The sequence below is a fragment of the Cetorhinus maximus genome, chromosome 14 (genome assembly GCF_964194155.1).
Source record: "Cetorhinus maximus chromosome 14, sCetMax3.hap1.1, whole genome shotgun sequence".
Lineage (NCBI taxonomy): Eukaryota > Metazoa > Chordata > Chondrichthyes > Lamniformes > Cetorhinidae > Cetorhinus > Cetorhinus maximus.
This window is the reverse complement of record NC_135892.1, coordinates 105,314,276-105,335,179: the sequence shown is the minus strand read 5'-3', so window position 1 is coordinate 105,335,179 and position 20,904 is coordinate 105,314,276. Positions and strand designations below refer to the sequence as shown.

General features: G+C 41.5%; 1 protein-coding gene across 6 annotated transcripts in view; it reads right to left on the bottom strand.

Annotated features, from left to right (window-relative positions):
* Positions 1-1,612: 1,612 nt before the first annotated feature.
* ttc13 (tetratricopeptide repeat domain 13) overlaps positions 1,613-20,904 on the bottom strand; it is a 63,837-nt gene continuing 44,545 nt past the window's right edge. For all 6 annotated transcript variants that reach the window (XM_078557410.1, XM_078557411.1, XM_078557414.1 and 3 more), the window contains 3 exons: positions 19,909-19,987; positions 6,817-6,896; positions 1,613-3,209 (listed from right to left, as the gene is read on the bottom strand). In XM_078557410.1, the coding sequence (XP_078413536.1) occupies positions 3,095-3,209; positions 6,817-6,896; positions 19,909-19,987 (274 nt within the window). In that variant the 3' untranslated portion in view covers positions 1,613-3,094. The remainder of the gene's footprint in view (positions 3,210-6,816; positions 6,897-19,908; positions 19,988-20,904) is intronic.

The following is a 20,904-nucleotide window of genomic DNA, read 5'->3' as shown; positions in this document are numbered from 1 at the left end:
ATGGCATAGAAGGCCATTCAGGCCATCAATTTAATCAGTTCCCTGAAGAGCACACCTGGTCTGGTCCCTGTAGCCCTGCAAGTTTATTTCCTTCAAATTTCCTTTTGAATTAATTGATTATTTCGGCATCCACCACCCTTGTGGGTAATGAGTTCTAAGACATTATCACTGTGTAAAAAGGTTCTGGAGCTAAAAATAAAAATGGAGTCAGTACTGTGGAATTTTGACCTTCCCTGTTTGCCCATTGTGACTACACTGGGACCAGCTTTCAGTATACCAAAGCCATTAGTTAAGAAGTGTGACTGGTTACTACCTTCAAACCCCCACTGACTGCAGCTCATTAATCGCCAGGCATTTTACACCTCAGCTACATCCTATCCTTCCCAGTCTGAGTCAAAAATCTCTGGATTTAAGACAGCCAGTGTGTGTGGGTGGGTCTCTATCTTTATCTGCCTGTGTTCACATTCTGAGAAGGGCTGTACCAGATAACCTCTTCAGAGTGGCAAGGACTTCCAAACATGAGTGAGAGATGCTCACCAATTACCGACAGGCTAACACTGCAGTATTTATCAATAGTCTTGGGGTGGGAGTAATTTTGACTGCTGAGCCAGGCCAGAAGACTGGCATTTATAAGAATTATCTTAAAGGTGAAAATTACACACCCTGACCAATGCATACAAAACAACGATGGGGGCTTCCCAATGAGATCTCCCATTTTCTAGGTTCCCCTTAAACAATAATATTCACCATGTTCTCACCGCTATCTAGCTAAAGGATGAATTCCCTGGTGATTATCCTATATTTTTGGCCTCTACTTGTGGGGAAGAGCAAAACTAGAAATATTGTCTAAAATTAAAGGTTTTGATATTAGGTCACTCTTCAACCTTCTCTTTTCAAGAGAAAAAAAGATCCAGCTTGTTCTATTCCTGATAGAACCTCAGTTCCAGTATCATATTTGTAAATCTTTTCTGCATCCTCTCCAGTACCTCTAGATTTTAATATGACAAACAGAATTAGGGAGCCATATTCATCTATCCATTCAATACTGTGGCAACCAAAAGTTTGAACACTTTGCCTCCACTGCCTTGCAGGGAGTTAATTATTTAACAGTTGCATGCAGTAGTGGTGGAGAAAGGGGATCTAGGAGGAGGCTGCTAAATGACCTTCCTCATCTGCATCTGTTCAGTAATCATCTTGAAATCTCAGTGGTTTAGCAAGATGACAGGCAAAACAAAAAAAAAAACAATAAAATTTCAGAGTTGACATACCCTAATCACTCTTGGGCCACAGATTCACTCTTCTTGCTAGGGAGCAGATTATCTTATACAGGGAACATCTCCACCAATAGTTTAATAGATGCTGAAAACCTAGAGCTTTTCTGAAATGGAAGTAATGTCTTGAAAGAAGACCTTCAGCACAAAAAGATTGCAACAAAACATTCTTTTGCAAGAAGCGTGCTAATAGGTATCTGTAATAGAAATGTGAAATCTTAGAGCAAGTTTTTCCCCCTAACAGAAATAGTACTTGCTCTAAAAAGTAGCTGACTGTATTTGACAAACATGCAACCAGCTACCACTCCCACAGCTTTGTTTGAGAACATACAATAGGCAACTCAAGATTGATCAGCACTTTTAATTAGACAAAATTAATTTCCTTTACAAAATGTATTATGAACATTAATTTTAAGTAAACAAAACACATACAAAATGCCACTGAATGTTCTACCATAATGTAGAAGAAAAGCATGTTTGTAATTAGGAGTTTCTGCAAAAAAAGTTTGAAAAATATAGTGCAAATTTAAAACTGAATCTCAGTGGCATTGTGAAAAGAACCAAACATAAAGTTGAATCGATGGAAGGTTAGATGTTCTGGAAGATGGCTGGACCATATGAAACATGTTCACTTTATTTTAGGGGGTAAAGTACAGCTCTCTGAGCAATTATTTTGAGACAAAAAACAACAAAAACTCTACTGGCAACCAAATCAACGTCAACCAATTTGGCTTTCCAGCAAAATAAGTTATTTTTTAGTTTAAAAAAATACACATTGGTTCAGAATCTTATAACAGTTATTTAGCTGTAAACTTCCCATATGAGTGATGCCATTGCACTTACCCATGTGAACATGTCCCAGTTTCCAGTTCCCATTCACACAAAAAACTGCAAGCAGAAATGTGTGTTAAAAGCCCACTGGTCTGCATGACTTTTGAAATATAAAAGTCTAATAGAGGCCATGGAGGTTATAGCACCAGAGCGAGATGGACGTGTGCTACAAGAGTTGGCTTCTGTCTGTTTCTCTATATCACATAAGGCGAGAGATGTTTTTGTGACCCAAACTGAATTTTGTTTTGAGTTTATGGGGATGACAGTGAATCTCTTTTCAGATTAGGATGCCCCATAGCAGTGATAGCTTTGAAACTCTGTTGAGGTTTCTTATACAGCTCTTGAGCCCTTATTTGCCAAACTGCTTTAGTTTGAGAGCTCCTAAAGTGTATAAATTCATAGCAATTCAAGTCACAGATCCAACAATTGCACAATGCTCCTCCAATTCATGATGGCCTACGGAAGAAAATCCACCAAAAAACAGTAAACCAAACCAGGAAAAACTCCAACTAAAATGTAGAGCTTCTGAAATGTAGAGGTGTTACTAAAAATTGTTTTATGCAGACGAGCAGAGTCTGAAGAGGTACATGTAGAAAACATATTTGACAGACCTGCAGTGTTGATGCAGGAATTAGTTAACCAATATCGATGTTTATAAAGACCTGATCTGAAAGTAAATTGCTGTCAGCACTTTGATCATTGATAAAATTACTTGCATAACGTAGTCAGGTAGTAGTCTGTTTATAAATTATCAACCCGTTCTTTAAGTACAATACCTCTCAATATCCTAATAAGAAATAAGCAATACCCATTCCTTATATCATGAAGAAATCCAATGAAGAGGTTAAAGTTTTTTCTTCCATATATTAAATTAAGCAATATCAAAAAGTACCAAAAATCAAAAGGATCTCATTCCTTTACATCTTTTTTATTATAAAAATAACTTAATATGAAGCAAAGAAAGCTATACTTTGTTCAGTCTTCAGGAGCTCCTATGAGTTTTTGGGACAATGAGAAGAGGAGTCTGTATTAAGCACTTCTATCATTGTTCTTTTTGTTGGAAAAGTCTCCAATACAGCTGGAAGACTGGAGTACGATGCTGGTAGGCTAAAGGGTTGAAATAAATAACAGTATTATATACTACACCAGTCAGTTCATGAATTTTTAAAAATGCTTCAAAGTTTAGAATGTCACTTTTTATGAAAAACAGTACCACTCAATCATAAACCTAAAAACTTGAAAGGTTATTGCAGACAACTGGTTTAGCCATCCACCACCCGATCACGCTAAAGCACAATTGGGATCTGCTCTCGTTTGCTGAAACTGCATCCTGGAATGCAAAAATAAACCCCCAACTTATTTTTTCTCAACAGATCATCATCTTAAACTCCTCTCCCTATCCTCACCAACAATAAGTGTCAGGAGCTCATGGACTTCTTTGTCACAAAGATAAAGACTATCCAATCAGCAGCCACTTCTGCATCCCTCTTCCACTTGCCTACCAGGCCAAACTTCATCTAAAAATCTCCCCTGGCCTAGTCCTGAACTCACAGCTTTTTCCAGTTTCTCTCTTATCTCCCTCTTATCATGCCCTCTCCGAACTCATATTTTCCAGGAGGCCCACCACCAGCTCCCTTAACCCTATTCCCACTAAACTGTTGACCCAGCTTCCCCTTCTGGTCCCCATGTTAGCTGATATTGTAAACAGCTGTTATAGTCAGGTGTTGACACTTTCCTTTAAATCTGCCATCATCACCCTCTCTTCAAAACTTCAACCCTTCACCCTACTGTCCTTGCAAATTATTGCCCCATCTCCAACCTCCCATTTCTCTCCAAAGTCCTTGAATGTGCTTTCACCTCACAAATCCATGCCCATCTTTCAATCCATCCAATCAGGCTTTCACCCTGCTGCAATTCTGAAACAGCTCTTATCAAAGTCATAAATAACATCCTATGCGACTCTAACGAAGGTAAACGATCCCTCTTCATCCTTCTCAAATTGTCTACAGCCTTTGACACCGCTGTCCATTACATCCTCCTCCAATATCTCATCACTGTCGTCCAGGTGAGCAGGACTGCTCTCACCTGGCTCCATTTTTATCTACCTAATCAGAGCCAGAGAATCACTTACAATGTCTTCTCTTCCTGCACCCTTACCTCTGATGACCCCCAAGGATCTATCCTTGGCCCCCACCTATTTTGCGTCTACTTGCTGCCCCTCCATGTCATCATCCAAAAGCATGGTATCAAGTTTTCACGCAAACATTGACGACACTCAGTTCTAATTCACTACCACCTCTCTCAGCTCCTCTACTGTTGTTAAACTATCAAACTGCTTACCCAACATCCAATATTGGGTGAGGAGAAATTTTCTTAATTAAATATTGGGAAGACTAAAGCCACTGTTTTCAGTCCCCACTCTAAACTTCATTCACTAGCTAACAAATTCATTCCCTTCTCTCCAGAATCTCCTCCTCACACCCCTCTACTTCACCTTCCTTCTTTAAACCACTCCTTAAAGCCTATCCTCTTTGACCAATCTTTTAGTCATCTGACATAATACCTCCTTAAGTGACTCAGTGTCACATTTTGTTTTATTCCAGAAGGCATTTGATTAAGTGCCACATCAAAGGTTATTGCAGAAAATAAAAGCTCATGGTGTAGGGAGTAACATATTGGCATAGATGGAAGATTGGCTAGCTAACAGGAAGCAGAGAGTTGGCATAAATGGCAATCTTTCTCTGGTTGGCAGGGTGTAATGAGTGGTGTGCCACAGGGATCAGTGTTGGGGCTTCAACTTTTCACAACTTCTTTAAATGACTTGGTTGAAGGGACCGAAGGAATGGTTGCTAAATTTGCTGAGGACATAGATAGATAGGGAAGTAAATTGTGAAGAGGACATAAGGTGGCTACAAAGGGATATAGGTAGGTTAAGTGATTGGGCAAAGATCTGGCAAATGGAGTATAATGTGGGCAAATGTGAAATTGTCTATTTTGGCAGGAAGAATAAAAAAGCTTATTATCTAAATGGTGAGAGATTGCAGAGTTCTGAGATTCAGAGGGATCTGGATGTCCGAGTGCATGAATCATAAATGGCCAGTACGCAGATAATTAGGAAAGCTAATAGAATGTTACCATTTATTGTGAGGGGAATTGATTACAAAAGTAGGGAGGTTATGCTTCAGTTGTACAGGGCACTGGTGAGAGCACATCTGGAGTATTGTGCACAGTACTGGTTTCCTTATTTAAGGAAAGATGTAAATGCGGTGGAAGCAGTTCAGGGAAGGTTTACTAGACTAATACCAGGAATGGGCATGTTGTCTTATGAGGAAAGGTTGGACAGGTTAGGCTTGTATCCACTGGAGTTTAGAAGAGTAAGAGGCGAGTTGACTGAAAGCTTTAAGATCCAGAGGGGTCTTGACAGGGTGAATGTGGAGTGGATATTTCATCTTGTGGGAGAATCTAGAACTAGGGGTCACTGTTTAAAAATAAGAGGTTGCTTATTTAAGACAGAGATGAGGAGAAATTTTCTCTCTCAGAGGGTCATTGAGTCTTTAGAACGCTTTTCCTCAAAAGGCGGTGGAAGCAGAGTCTCTGAATATTTTTAAGGCAGAGCTAGATAGATTCTTGATTAACAAGGGGGTGAAAGGTTATTGGGATAGGCAGGAATGTGGGGTTGCGGTCACAATCAGATCAGCCATGATCTTATTGAATGGCAGAGCAGGCTTGAGGGGCCGAGTGGTCTACTCCTGCTCCTAATTTGTACGTTCGTACATTTTATTAAGCTCCTGTGAAATGCCATGGGACATCTTATTAGATTAAAGATGGTATATAAAAATAAGTTGTTAGAATGAGTCAATGATTCATTTCCTTTGATATTTGCAGTATTTAATGGTACAAGGATTACAATCAATTCCTTCATACATCAGGGAAGCAATTTTAACCAATGGTCTCCATTTGGTAGTTTCCATGCTGAAACAACACAAACACAGAGGGCAGATGTCACATTTTAACATTGGAAATGACCTTATAATAAACATTTTGTTGTTGCGTTAGAATTATTGCCTTCGATTAAATAAAGGACTAAATGAAACATAGTAATGAAACATATTAACAGGAGCAGTGTGGAACATAGTCATGTGCTACTGCTTGCAACATTCAAACCTAATTCCATGGAAAAACATAAATGTTAATGAGATGGTTATTAAAGTCATTCAGCACACGCACAAAGCATCTTGTGAAGTACAAACATACCAAAACAAAAAATGCTGAATTTAAACCTTGATTGCAAAAACAAGCTTGTGCTACTTTAGCATTGGTCCTCCTTGTTAGGCTTAGGAATGTTGTGTTTCAACAAATACCAATCCACATGACACGAGATTTTTCCTCTCAATGATGTAATCTCATTCTTCTAGTCAGCTCAGCTAGGATCAGAAAGGGACGCCTTGTTACTGCACTATGCTATCAAGATATGCTTGGCATATTCCTCTAAATGTGCACTTTATGTTATCATTAAGTGCCATTTATGGTATGATGGTATAAATCAGCAATGTGCCAAAAAGCTCTAGTCAAGTTAAAAAAAAAATCTAGTGTTCGATTTGGGATATCAAATCCAAATTCAATTTTTAGTTAAAAACCTGATCAATTTTCATGGAACCCACTGTCATTAAACTCAAGACTCAAAGCATTATCAACTTGTTCCTAAATTTCTTACCTTTTCAAATTCATCCAACTTTTTCCTATTTTACTGAAAGCCTCTGGACTTGGTGTTGTCATAGCTTCAAAATCTACTAACTGAAAATAATGAAAGAGTGATTAAAATACTCATCTAAAACGTTAGCTAACAAAGAACGCGTTTTAACAAAAGTCAACAGATTAATACATGGGTGTCCAAACTGTGGCCAAGCAGCCATTGAACTCAAACAATGCACCTCACGAAGCTCATGGAAGTAAAGTTGTGATTTTCTTCTGTATTTGTCACAATTTGAATTTTGTCGAGTTTAGGAAAGGGCTGTTCTTAGTGCTAGTACTCACTCTTGGACAAATCCTACAATAGAAAATTTAGGTCTGTCAATATCTGCAGCTGGAGATAAATACATAAATGGACACTGACTGCAAATTGATATTTGGCACTTAAAGTTCCAAGTTACCCACCGAAGCAGTCCATGAGGTCAAAACATTGGATAAACTTGCTTCAACAGCTTTGTGTTTAATTGCCTTATACACTTTTTAAAAACATGTTTGTAAAAAGCAAAATATTGATCACATCATGGGCTAAAACTAACCACAATCTACTCAACATTGAGGTAGCATGAATCTGAATTCACAATTATATTGAGACAGTTCATAATGTTGTGGTGCTTGTTGCATGGCTCATTTGCAAATAACAATGTTGAATTATCACCTAGTCACTTTCAATAGTTTGGCTTTTCAGACCCTTGAGTCTTCACGTTATGGAAAAAGTGAATAATGTTTATTCACCTTATCTCCCCATCCAACTCCAGTGAGATTAAAAAACATTTCAAATAGACTGAGGACACAAAGCAAAAGAAGACCATAAGACATAGGAGCAGAAATTAGGCCATTTGGCCCAAAGAGTCTGTCCCGCCATTCAATCATGGCTGATAAGTTTCTCAACCCCATTCTCCCGCCTTCTCCCCATAACCTTTGATCTCCTTACCAATCAAGAACCTATCAATCTCGGTCTTAAACACACTCAATGACCTGGCCTCCACAGCCTTCTGTGGCAATGAATTCCATAGATTCACCACTCTCTGGCTAAAGAAGTTTCTCCTCATCTCTGTTCTAAAAGGTCTTCCCTTTACTCTGAGGCTGTGCCCTCGGGTTCTAGTCTCTCCTACTAATGGAAACATCTTCCCCACGTCCACTCTATCCAGGCCTTTCAGTATTCTATAAGTTTCAATCAGATTCCCCCTCATCCTTCTAAACTCTATCGAGAATAGACCCAGAGTCCTCAAACGTTCCTCATATGTTAAGCCTTTCATTCCTGGGATCATTCTCGTGAACCTCCTCTGGACCCTCTCCAGGGCCAGCACATCCTTCCTGAGATACGGGGCCCAAAATTGCTCACAATATTCTAAATGTGGTCTGACCAGAGCCTTATAAAGCCTCAGCAGCACATCCCTGCTTTTATATTCTAGTCCTCTCAAAATAAATGCCAACATTGCATTTGCCTTCCTAACTACCGACTCAACCTGCAAGTTAACCTTAAGAGAATCCTGGACTAGGATTCCCAAGTCCCTTTGCACTCCAGATTTCTGAATTCTCTCCCCATTTAGAAAATAGTCTATGCCTCTATTCTTCCTACCAAAGTGCATGACCTCACACTTCCCCACATTGTATTCCATCTGCCACTTCTTTGCCCATTCTCCTAACCTGTCCAAATCCTTCTGCAGCCTCCCCGCTTCCTCAATATTACCTGTCCCTCCACCTATCTTTGTATCATCTGCAAACTTAGCCAGGATGCCCTCAGTTCCTTCATCTAGATCATTAATGTATAAAGTGAAAAGTTGTGGTCCCAACACTGACCCCTGCGGAACTGCACTAGTCACCGGCCGCCATCCTGAGAAGGACCCCCTTATCCCCACTCTCTGCCTCCTGCCAGACAGCCAATCTTCCATCCATGCTAGTACCTTGCTTCTAACACCATGGGCTCTTATCTTACTCAGCAGCCTCCTGTGCGACACCTTGTCAAAGGCCTTCTGGAAGTCCAAGTAGATAACATCCATTGGCTCTCCTTTGTCTAACCTACTCGTTAGCTCCTCGAAGAATTCTAACAGATTTGTCAGGCATGACCTCCCCTTGATGAAACCATGCTGACTTTGCCCTATTTTACCATGCACTTCCAAGTATTCTGAAATCTCATTCTTAATAATGGACTCTCAAATCTTACCAACGACTGAGGTCAGGCTAATCGGCCTGTAATTTCCTGTCTTTTGCCTCACTCCCTTCTTAAACAGGGGGGTTACATTAGCGATTTTCCAGTCCTCTGGGACCCTCCCTGACTCTAATGATTCCTGAAAGATCACCACTAACGCCTCCACTATCTCTTCAGCTATCTCCTTCAGAACTCTGGGGTGTAATCCATCTGGTCCAGGTGATTTATCCACCTTCAGACCTTTCAGTTTTCCTAGCACCTTCTCCTTGGTAATGGCCACCATACTCACCTCTGCCCCCCTGACTCTCTTGAACTTTGGGGATGTCATTCGTGTCTTCCACCGTGAAGACTGACGCAAAGTACCTATTCAGTTCCTCCGCCATTTCTTTGTTCCCCACTACTACTTCTCCAGCGTCATTTTCCAGCAGCCCAATGTCCACTTTTGCCTCTCTCTTACCCTTTATATATCTAAAAAAACTCTTGCAATCTTCTTTTATATTACTGGCTAGTTTACCCTCATATTTAATCTTCTCCCTCATTTCTTTTTTAGTTGTCCTCTGTTGGTCTTTGTAGGCATCCCAATCCCCTGGTTTCCCACTGCTCTTCGCCGCGTTGTATGCTTTCTCTTTAGCTTTTATGCTGTCCCTGACTTCCCTTGTCAGCCATGGTTGCCTCGTCCTCCCTTTAGTATGCTTCTTCTTCCTAGGGATGAATTTTTGCTGTTTCCCCCAAATTACTCCCAGAAACTCCTGCCATTGCTGTTCCACTATCTTTCCTGCTAGGCTCATCTCCCAGTCAATTCTGGCCAGCTCCTCCCTCATGCCTCTGTAGTTGCCTTTATTCAACTGTAATACCGTTACATCTGTTTCCAGCTTTTTCCTCTCAAATTGCAGGGTAAATTCTATCATATTATGGTCACTTCCCCCTAAGGGTTCCTTCATCTTAAGCTCCCTTATCAAATCTGCCTCATTACACATCACTAAATCTAGAATTGCCTGTTCCCTAGTGGGCTCCACCACAAGCTGCTCCAAAAAGCCATCTCGTAGACATTCCACAAATTCCTTTTCTTGGGATCCACTACCAACCTATTTTCCCAGTCTACCTGCATATTGAAATCCCCCATGATCATTGTAACCTTGCCTTTCTTACACATCTTTTCTATCTCCTGGTGTATCTTGTGCCCCACATCCTGACTACTGTTCGGAGGCCTGTACATAACTCCCATTATGGTTTTTTTTACCTTTGCGGTTCCTCAACTCTACCCACACAGATTCTACATCATCTGACCTTACATCATTTCTTGCTATCGATTTAATTTCATTTCTTACTAACAAAGCAACCCTGCCCCCTCTGCCAACCTGCCTATCTTTTCGATAAGATGTATATCCTTGGAAATCTGTGTCAATAGGCAATAATAAATATCCACAAGTTTTAACAGGACTGTCCTCAGCAATGAACTAGACAACAACTTGTATCGTATACACCTTTAATGGAAAAACCTATCAGATCTTCACAGGAGCATAACAGAATCATTAAGGGTGAAATATCGCTTTCTCAATGAGCAAGTAGATAATTTGCAGAGCCTTGTGTTTTACTGAGAAGTACGAGATGTACTTAGGCACAGCAGCAGCAGTGTGTACCATCTACAAGATGCATCGCAGGAATTCACCAAGGCCCCTTCAACAGCACCTTCCAAACCCACAACCACTACCATCTAGAAGGACAAGGGCAGCAGATGGATGGGAGTTACCCTCCAAGTCACTCACCATCCTGACTTGGAAATGTATCACCGTTCCTTCACTGTTACTGGGTCAAAATCCTGGAACTCCCTTCCTAACGGTACTGTGGGTGTACCTACACCAGATGGACTGCAGCACTTCAAGGAGGCAGCTCACCACCACCTTATCATGGGCAACTAGGAACGGGCAATAAATGCTGGCCCACCAGCGAAGCCCACATCCCATGAATGAATTAAAAAAAAGAAAGTCGAAAGTTTGATCTTCAATTTGTGTTCAGCAAAGCTAATTTCAGCTGGGGCTCTAACTGAATACAACTGAGCAATCTGTGGTAAATATTTGCACAAACTTGTGAGTAAAGTATCCTTTGAATTGTTCAAAGTCCTGTGAAGCTTTTCAGTTAAATATGGAAGGAGTGCTTCAGATTATAACAATCAACTGGAGAACTTGCAGTGAGGGATAGATGGCTTAAAATCAAAGAGAAAACCACCACTATTGTGTATGACTTAAATTTATTATGTGATGTTATGAATATTTCAAAGAAAAAATCTTTTTTTTCATTTCTGTACTATTCTAAAGATGAGCAAAAGGAGTTATGTTTTGGAATGTGTCCAATTTGTGCTTTCTACCCCCCCCGCCTCAGAAGTCAGGCACCATTAAAATCCTAATCTTCCTAAGAAATGTAAACAAAAATTATTTAGCACATGACAGACTACATTCTCCAAATTCTTACAAATCCAAAAGGCGAAGGTTGCAATAGTCCATTTTAAAATTCAGGAGTGCTGCACTGAGGTGAGGACAGCCGACAGGATTACAAATTACCGGTAAAATCTAGAATACTTGAAATGTGAACCAAAACTCCTCAGTCTGTGACTCCTCAGAATGTGCACTTTTTTTCCCACTGCCCAACTTTCTCCAATCAAAGATGGATTGAAAAATCCAACTCCTTAGGGTAGAAACAGGTTTTTCCTTTATATATGGAATAATCTGTCAAATTATACTTATTGCCTTATGGTTCATGGTAACTGGTGTTTGGTATAGTTTTCAGATCCTGCCAACTAAAAATGCTTTTGTTAAAAAATTGCTGTCCAATCTTGTTTCCACACCTGTATATCATTTTACCACTATTTACATCCCTTCCCATCTTCTGAAGAGTTAGATCAATTTGTCCTAGCTTTTCCTCTCTCCTTCTCCCTCCCCTATACCGATTATCCCACCCATTCCCTAACCAAGATTCCTGGCCATCTTGGAACCTGCTCATTAAACCCGGTTAACAACCAAACAAGCTTGCATCCAAATGCAAGTCATGTCAATCATTTGCTGGATCAGGTGGAGGACATCTCACTCTACTGGAACATTTTCATATGAGGAAGGGCAGAATTAAAAAAAAAGGAGAAACAGGTATGGAAAAAAATATGACTTGCTCTCTGTTCACTGAAAGGTGCCCCGTCAGATCAATGAGTTGAATGATTGATGAAAATTAATGAGGAGAAAGCCGCCCATAGGTGATCGTTACTAGTTCAGTCACTATCCGTTGTCAGATTGGGATGTTGAATGGAGCACTATGCGAAGCAAACTTGTTCCATCTTGAGAAATTTATTTTTACATGTCTTTAACTACATCATGAAGAAAATATAGATTATACACATTTTCAACTAAGTTTCAGAAAAATCCACACCCTTTCTATTGCGCCTGCTGAAAAAGGCTATTTTAAAAAATTCATTCATGGAACGCGGGCTTCGCTGGTTGGGCCAGCTGTTATGGCACATCAGACGGTAAATGCTGAGCTGCTCAGATCCCAAATGGAAACTTGAAACAACTGTTTTGCAATTTGTATAAATTTCGAGATGCATGCCTTGAAATCAGTAGTAATAAGACCGAGTCTTATAGATTTCTTATAAAACTAAATTAAACCTTTATTAATAAAAGAAATTATTTTAAGTACACACACAGATCTACAAATTACCACTATGATAATTTCTAAATCCCCTAGTTAACCTAACTCCCAGTTATACTTTCGTTAAGGCAACAGTAAGACACACAGGTTTTAAAAGACCCAGGCAAAGAAACACGATACCCTGAACAATCCAATTCAAAGTGAGTTTTCTTAACTTCAGTTCCTTGTAGACAGCAGCTTGAGGCTTAGATGCTGGGGGCTTTTTCACACTTGTTTTAGATCTTAGAATGCCTGCCCTTACACACAATCTTCGCTCCTTTATACATATTTTCCCTATTGTTTCACTACCTATTTGGGCTTTACCTCCATATTAATAAAACCCATCAAAGTACCAATTTTACCAGTAATCTTTGGGAAAACGAAACACTGTTTCTTAACTTCTCCAGATGAGGTGAAACATTTCAACCCTCCTTTGAAATCAATCTAGTCTGGTTTATTTAAAAATGCAAATATTCCCTTTACACCTATGTTTACCTACTTCACATTTCAAACCTAACTTAACTTCTGTTACAACAAAGCCTTCAGACCAGCTGCCTTTAATTAAGGACATCACTGCAGGAGTTCCTCAGGGTAGTGTCCTTGGCCCAAACATCTTCAGCTGCTTCACTAATGACCTTCCTTCCATCATAGGTTCAGAAGTGTAGATGTTTGCTGATGATTGCACAATGTTCAGCACCATTTGCGACTCCTCAGATACTGAAGCAGTCCAAATGCAGCAAGGCCTGGACAATATCCAGGCTTGGGCTGAGAAGTGGCAAGTAACATTCATGTCACAGAAGTGTCAGGCAATGACCATCTCCAACAAGAGAGAATCCAACCATCGCCCCTTGATGTTCAATGGCATTACCATCGCTGATTACTCCACTAACTACATCCTGGAGGGGTGGGGGGGTACCTTTGACCAGAAAGTGAACTGGACCAGTCATATAAATACTGTGGCTACAAGAGTAGGTCTGAGACTAGGAAGTGTGCGATGAGTAACTCACCTCCTGATTCCCCAAAGCCTGTCCACCATCTACAAAGCTCAAGTCAGGAGTGTGATGGAATACTCCCCACTTGCCTGGATGAGTGCAGTTCCCACAACACTCAAGAAGCTCGACAACATCCAGGACAAAGCAGTCTGCTTGATTGGCATCCTATCCACAAACATTCACTCCCTCCACCACTGACGCACAGTGGCAGCAGTGTGTACCATCTGCAGGAATTCACCAAGGCTCCTTCGACAGCACCTTCCAAACCCACAACCACTACCATCTGGAAGGACAAGGACAGCAGATAGATGGGAACACCACCACCTGGAAATCGCCCTCCAAGTCAATCACCATTCTGACTTGGAAATTTATCGCCATTCCTTCACTGTTGCTGGGTCAAAATCCTAGAACTCCCTTCCTAACAGCACTGTGGGTGTACCTACACCAAACGGACTGCAGCGGTTCAAGGCGGCAGCTCATCATCACCTTCTGAAGGGCAACTAGGGATGGGCAATAAATGCTGGCCCAACAAGTGACACCCAAATCCTGAGAATGAATAAAGAATAAAGAAATGACGTCACAGTCTCTCTCACACACAGACAGACATAGACACAGAAAGACAGACACAGACAGACATAGACACCACTATTACTCTACAGCAAATTCCAATAACATTTTGAAAATTATTATATCCTCCTGACACAGCATTTATTGCCCATCCCTATTTTCCTTGAGAAGGTGGTGGTGAGCTGCCTTCTTGAACCACTGCAGTCCATGTGGTGTAGGTATACCCCCAGTGCTGTTAGGAGGGGAGTTTCAGGATTTTGACCCAGCAACTGTGAAGGAATGGCGATATATCTCCAAGTCAGGATGGTGAGTGACTTGGAGGGGAACTTTCAGGCGGCGGTGTTCCCATCGATCTGCTGCCCTTGTCCTTCTAGGTGGTAGTGGGTTCAGAAGGTGCTGTCAAAGGATTCTTGGTGAATTCCTGCAGTGCATCTTGCTGCCACTGTGCATCAGTGGTGGAGAGAGTCAATGTTCGTGGATGTGGTGCCAATCAAGCAGACTGCTTTGTCCTGGATGTTGTCAAGCTTCTTGAGTGTTGTGGGAGCTGCACTGATCCAGGCAAGTGGGGAGTATTCCATCACACTCCTGACTTGTGCCTTGTAGATGGTGGACAGGTTTTGGGGAGTCAGGAGGTGAGTCACTCGTCGCAGGATTCCTAGCCTCTGACCTGCTCTTGTAGCCACAGTATTTATATGGCTAGTCCCGTTCAGTTTCTGGTCAATGGTAACCCCCCAGGATGTAGATAGTGGGGGATTCAGTGATGGTAATGCCATTGAACATCAAGGGACGATGGTTGGATTCTCTCTTGTTGGAGATGGTCATTGCCTGACACTTGGGTGGTATGAATGTTACTTGCCACTTGTCAGCCCAAGCCTGGATATTGTCCAGGTCTTGCTACATTTGGACATGGACTGCTCAGTATCTGAGTCGTGAATGGTGCTGAACATTGTGCAATCATCAGCGAACATCCCCACTTCTGACCTTAAGCAGCTGAAGATGGTTGGGCCTAGGACACTACCCGTGAGGAACTCCTGCAGCGATGTCCTGGAGCTGAGATGACTGACCACCAACAACCACAACCATCTTCCTTTGTGCTAGGTATGACTCAAATCAGAGGAGCATTTTCCCCCTAATTACCATGGATTCCAGTTTTGCTAGGGCTCCTTGATGCCGCATTGGTCAAAAGTGGCCCCGATGTCAAGGGCAGTCACTCGCACCTCACCTTGGGAGTTCAGCTCTTTTGTCTATGTTTGAACCAAGATTGTAATGAGGTCAGGGGCTGAGTGGCCCTGGTGAAACCCCAAATGGGTGTCAGTGAACAGGTTATTATTAAGCAAGTGTCACTTGATAGCACTGTTGATGACCTCTTCCATTACTTCACTGATGATTGAGAGTAGACTGATGGGACGGTAATTGACAAGGTTGGATTTTGTGTACAGGACATACCTGGGCAATTTTCCACATAGCCGGGTAGAAGCCAGGGCTGTAGCTGTACTGGAACAGCTTGGCTAGGGGCACGGCAAGTTCTGGAGTACAAGTCTTCAGTACTATTGCCTGAATATTGTCAGGCTCCATAGCCTTTGCACTATCCAGTGCCTTCAGTCATTTCTTGATATCCCATGGACTGAATTGAATTGGCTGAAGACTGGCATCTGTGATACTGGGGACCTCTGGAGGAAGCTGAGATGGAACATCCACTTGGCACTACTGGTTGAAGATTGTAGCAAATGCTTCAGCCTCATCATATGCACTGATGTGCTGGGCTCCCCATCATTGAGGATGGGGATATTTGTGAAGCTGCCTCCTCCTCCTGTGAGTTGTTTAATTGTCCACCACAATTCAAGACAGGATGTGGTATGACTGCAGAACTTAGATATTATCCTTTGGTTGTGGGATCACTTAGCTCCGTCTATCACTTGCTGCTTGTGCTTTTTGGCACACAAGTAGTACTGTGTTGTAGCTTCACCAGGTTGACACCTCATTTTTAGGTATGCCTGGTGCTGCTCCTGGCATGCTCTCCTACACTCTTCATTGGACCAGGGTTGATCCCATGGCTTGTGGGGGATATGCCAAGCCATGAGGTTACAGATTGTGTTTGAGTCCAATTCTGCTGCTGATGATGGCCCACAGCGTCTCATGGATGCCCAGTCGAGTTGCTCGATCTGTTCGAAATCTATCCCATTTAGCAGTGTGGTAGTGCCACACAACATGATGGAGGGTATCCTCAATGTGAAGGTGGGACTTCATCTCCACAACGATTGTGCGGTGGTCACTCTTAACTAATACTGTCATGGACAGATGCATCTGCAGCAGGCAGGTTGGTGAGGATGAGGTCAAGTACATTTTTCCCTCTTGTTGGTTCCCTCACCACCTGCTGCAGACCCAGTCTAGCAGCTATGTCCTTTAGGACTCAGGCAGTAGCCACTCTTCATGATGTACATTGAAGAGTACATTCTGCACCCTTGCCACCCTCAGTGCTTCCTCCAAGCGATGTTCAACATGGAGGAGCACTGATTCCTCAGCTGAGCGAGGGTGGTACATGGTAATCAGCAGGAGGTTTCTTTGCCATTTTTTGACCTGATGCCATGAAGCTTCATGGGGTCCAGAGTCGATGTTGAGGACTCCCAGGGCACCTTCCTTCCAACTGCTTACCACTGTGCCACCACCTCTGCTGGATCTGTCCTGCGGTGGGACAGGACATACCCTGGAATGGTGATGATGTCTGGGACGTTATCTGTAAGGTATGATTCTGTGAGGATGCTTAATTAGTCTGCCAATTTTGGCACCAGCCCCCAGGGTCGTTTCCGGTGTTGTTTCTAGGTCGATGTCAGGTGGCACCAGAAACAACCGATGCCTTTTTTGAGATTTTTTGGCGGTTTGATACAACTCAGTGGCTTTCTAGGCCATTTCAGAGGACATTTAAGAGTCAACATGTAGGCCAGACCAGATTTCCTTTCCTAAAGGACATCATTGAACCACATTACAACATTAGACTTTTAATTCCAGATTTTTATTGAATTCAAATCGTCTTCGTGGCAGGATTCGAACTTGGGTCCCAATTACTCTGGGTCTCTGGATTACTAGTCCAGCAACAATACCATTACGCCATTGCCTCCCACATATGTAGAGGAGACACCCATATTTGACTCATTCCAATATTCAGGTAGCCTGGATGATGAGTTCATGAAGTGTTTAGAGCAGCATGTTTTAGCACCAACCAGACAACAGGCTATACTGGATTTGGTAGTGTGCAATGAGACAGGATTAATGAATAACCTCAGTGAAGGCGCCCCTAGATAGCAGTGTTCATAATATGATTGAATTTCACATTTAGTTTGAGGGAGAAAGGAGTGGATTTAATTTCACATTTAGTTTGAGGGAGAGAGGAGTGGATCTAAGACTAGTGTTTTAAACTTAAATAAGGGTAATTATGTGGGCGTGAAGACAGAGCTGGCTAAAGTGAACTGGGAAATTAGGTTAAGGGATAGGTCAGTAGAGATGCAGCAGCAGACATTTAAGGAGATATTTCAGAATACTCAAAAGAAACATTCCAGTGAGAAAGAATGACTCTAAGGTAAGGAGACAACATCAGTCACTAACTAAATTGGTTAAAGATAGTAATAAATTGAAAGAAAAAGTGTATAATTCCGCCAAGATGAGGGACAGGTCACAAGATTGGACAGAATATAAAGAACAGCAAAGAACAATTAAAATATTAATAAGGAGGGAGAAATTAGAGTAGGAGAGAAAGCTAGCTAGAAACATAAGAACAGATAGTAAGATTTGCTACAGGTATTTAAAAAGGAAAAGATTGAGCGTTGGTCCCCTAGAGTGTGAGGATGGGGAATTAATAATGGAAAATAAGGAAATGGCGGATCAACTGAACAGATATTTTGAATCCGTCTTGACTGTAGAGGATACAAATAACAGAAATAATTGCGAATCAGGAGGTGAAAGGGAGGGAGAAACTTAAAACAATTACAATCAGCAGAGAAAGGGTACTGAGAAAATTATTAGATCTAAAACTGACAAGTCCCCAGGTCCTGATGGACTTCATCCCAGGGGCTTAAAAGAAGTGGCTGCTGAGATAGTAGGTGCATTGGTTTTTAATTTTCCAAAATTCCCTAGATTCAAGAAAGGTCCCATCAGATTGGAAAATAGTCAATGTGACTCCTCTAGTCAAGAAAGGAAGGAAACAAAAAGCAGGAAATTACAGGCCAGTTAGCTTAACATATGTCATAGAGAAATTGCTGGAATCTGTCATTAAGGAGGTCATAGCGAGGCACTTAGAAAATTTCAGTGCAATCTAGCAGAGTCAACATGGTTTTGTGAAAGGGAAATGTGTTTGACTAATTTATTGGAATTATTTGAGGAAGTAACAAGCAACATGGATAAAGGGAAACCTGTGGATGTGCATTTCCAGAAGGCATTTGATAAGGTGCCAAATCAAAGGTTACTACGCAAAATATGAGTTCAAAGTGTAGGGGCTAACATATTAGCATGGAGAGAGGACTGGTTAGCCAACAGGAAGCAGGGAGTAAGGATAAATAGGCCTTTTTTGGGTTGGCAAGATGTAACAAGTGGATTGCCACAGGAATCAGTGCTGGGGCCTCAACTATTTACAATTTATATCAATGACTTGAATGAAGGGACCAAATGGATGGTTGCTAAATTTACTGATGACCCACAAAGATACGTAGGAAGGTACATTGTGAAGCAGACATAAGGATTCTGCAAAGGGACATTGATAGATTAAGTGAGTGGGCAAAAATTTGGCAGATAGTGTATAATGTAGGAAAAGGTGAATTTGTCCACATTGGCAGGAAGAATAGAAAACAGAATGTTATTTAAATGGAGAGAGATTGCAAAACTCTTGAGATACAGAGGGATCTTCATATCCTGGTACATGAATCAGGGAAAGTTTGTATGGAAGTACAGTAAGTGCTTAGGAAGGCAAATGGAATGTTGGCGTTTATTGCGAGGGGAATGTGATACAAAAGCAGGGATGTTTTGCTACATCTGTACAGGGCATTGGTGAGACCACATCTAAAGTATAGTTTTGGTGTCCTTATTTAAGAAATAATATAAATGCATTAGAAGCAGTTCAGAGAAAGTTCACTCAACTGATAGCTGGGATGGTGGAGGGGGGGTTATCTTATGAAGAAAGCTTAGACATGCTGGGCTTGTATCCATAGGAGTATAGAAGATTTAGAGGTGATCTTACTGAAATATAAGATCCTGTGGGGACTTGACAGGCTGGATGCTGAAAGGATGTTTCCCCTTGTGAGAGAGAACTTGGGGACAGAGTTTAAAAATAATGGTCAGATGATCCATTTTAGAGACTAGAACGAGGGTGGGGGGGTGGAAAACACAGTTTAAAAATATGGGGTCTCCCATTTAAGATAGAGATGAGAAGTAATTTTTTCTCTCAGGGGCTTGCGAATCTTTGGAACTCTCTTTCCTAAAGCGAGGTGGAGGCAGGGTCATTGAATATTTTTTAAGGCAGAAGTAGATAGATTCTTGACTAACAAAGGAGTCAAAGGTTATCAGGGGTAGGTACAATGTGGAATTGAGGCCACAATTAGGTCAGCCAAGGTCTTATTGAATGGCAGAGCAGGCTCGCGGGGCTAAATGGCCTACTCCTGCTCCTAATTCGTATGTACATGTTCAGACTTACCTTTCCTTTGGGGATTCTCCCCGTGATCTCCTTCCCACTAGCCATTAGTGCTCCCATGATTACTGAATATGCCACCACACTAGAAGACAAAGCACATTACCATCAAAACACAGAAGCATTCAATATGGTTTAAAGCAGAACGTAAATCTACAGGGTCATACCATGTATGCTAAATATTTACACCCCTGACCAGTATCAGATTTTACAATCCTCCTCTGCAGTAATGTGACCTTGAAAGGCAGTTGCAATCATTACAATAGGCGCCTCATCGAGTCCAAGACAAATGGCCATTCTCCAACTAAAAAAAAATGGTCATGGAGCTTCGCTTGGATCATGTCCAGTAATGTTGGAGTGTAGCAGGCCTGTTTAGAGACCAATTGAAAGTGATTTTCAGAAAAAAAAAACTCTCCTGTTCCCCACCCCCCCAAACTTTTTTTTAATAAATAAAAGCTCAACAAGAAATCAGTGGGACTAATTGTTGTATTTTCCTAAAAGAAGTTTCTAATCTTTCTGCTAATGCACCAGCTGCATTCCTGATAAGGCAGAGGTAGCAGACACAAAACACTACAGCATGAATATTCAAACTGTCCAGGGATAAACCGAGTATCCACCTGAAAGCTCCTTCAAGAACTTTCTGGAAAGTAATGGCAGACAATCGAAAAATAAATCACTGAGCAAATTGCTAGGAAAAATACTGGCATTTATGTTGTAACTTTCATGACCTCACGATATGTCTCAGCCCTTTACAGTCAATGAAGTACTTTTGAAGTGTAGTCGCTGTTATAATGTAGGAAACACAGCAGCCAATTTGCACACAGCAAGCTCCCACAAACAACAATGTGACGATGAACAGATAATCTTCTTCTGGTGTTGTTGATTGAGGGTTAAATATTGACCAGGTCAATGTATACCCTGTTCTTATTCAAAATAACATCATGCAATCTTTTAAATCCAGAAGAAGGCTGAGGGAGCCTCAGTTTAACATCACATTCAAAA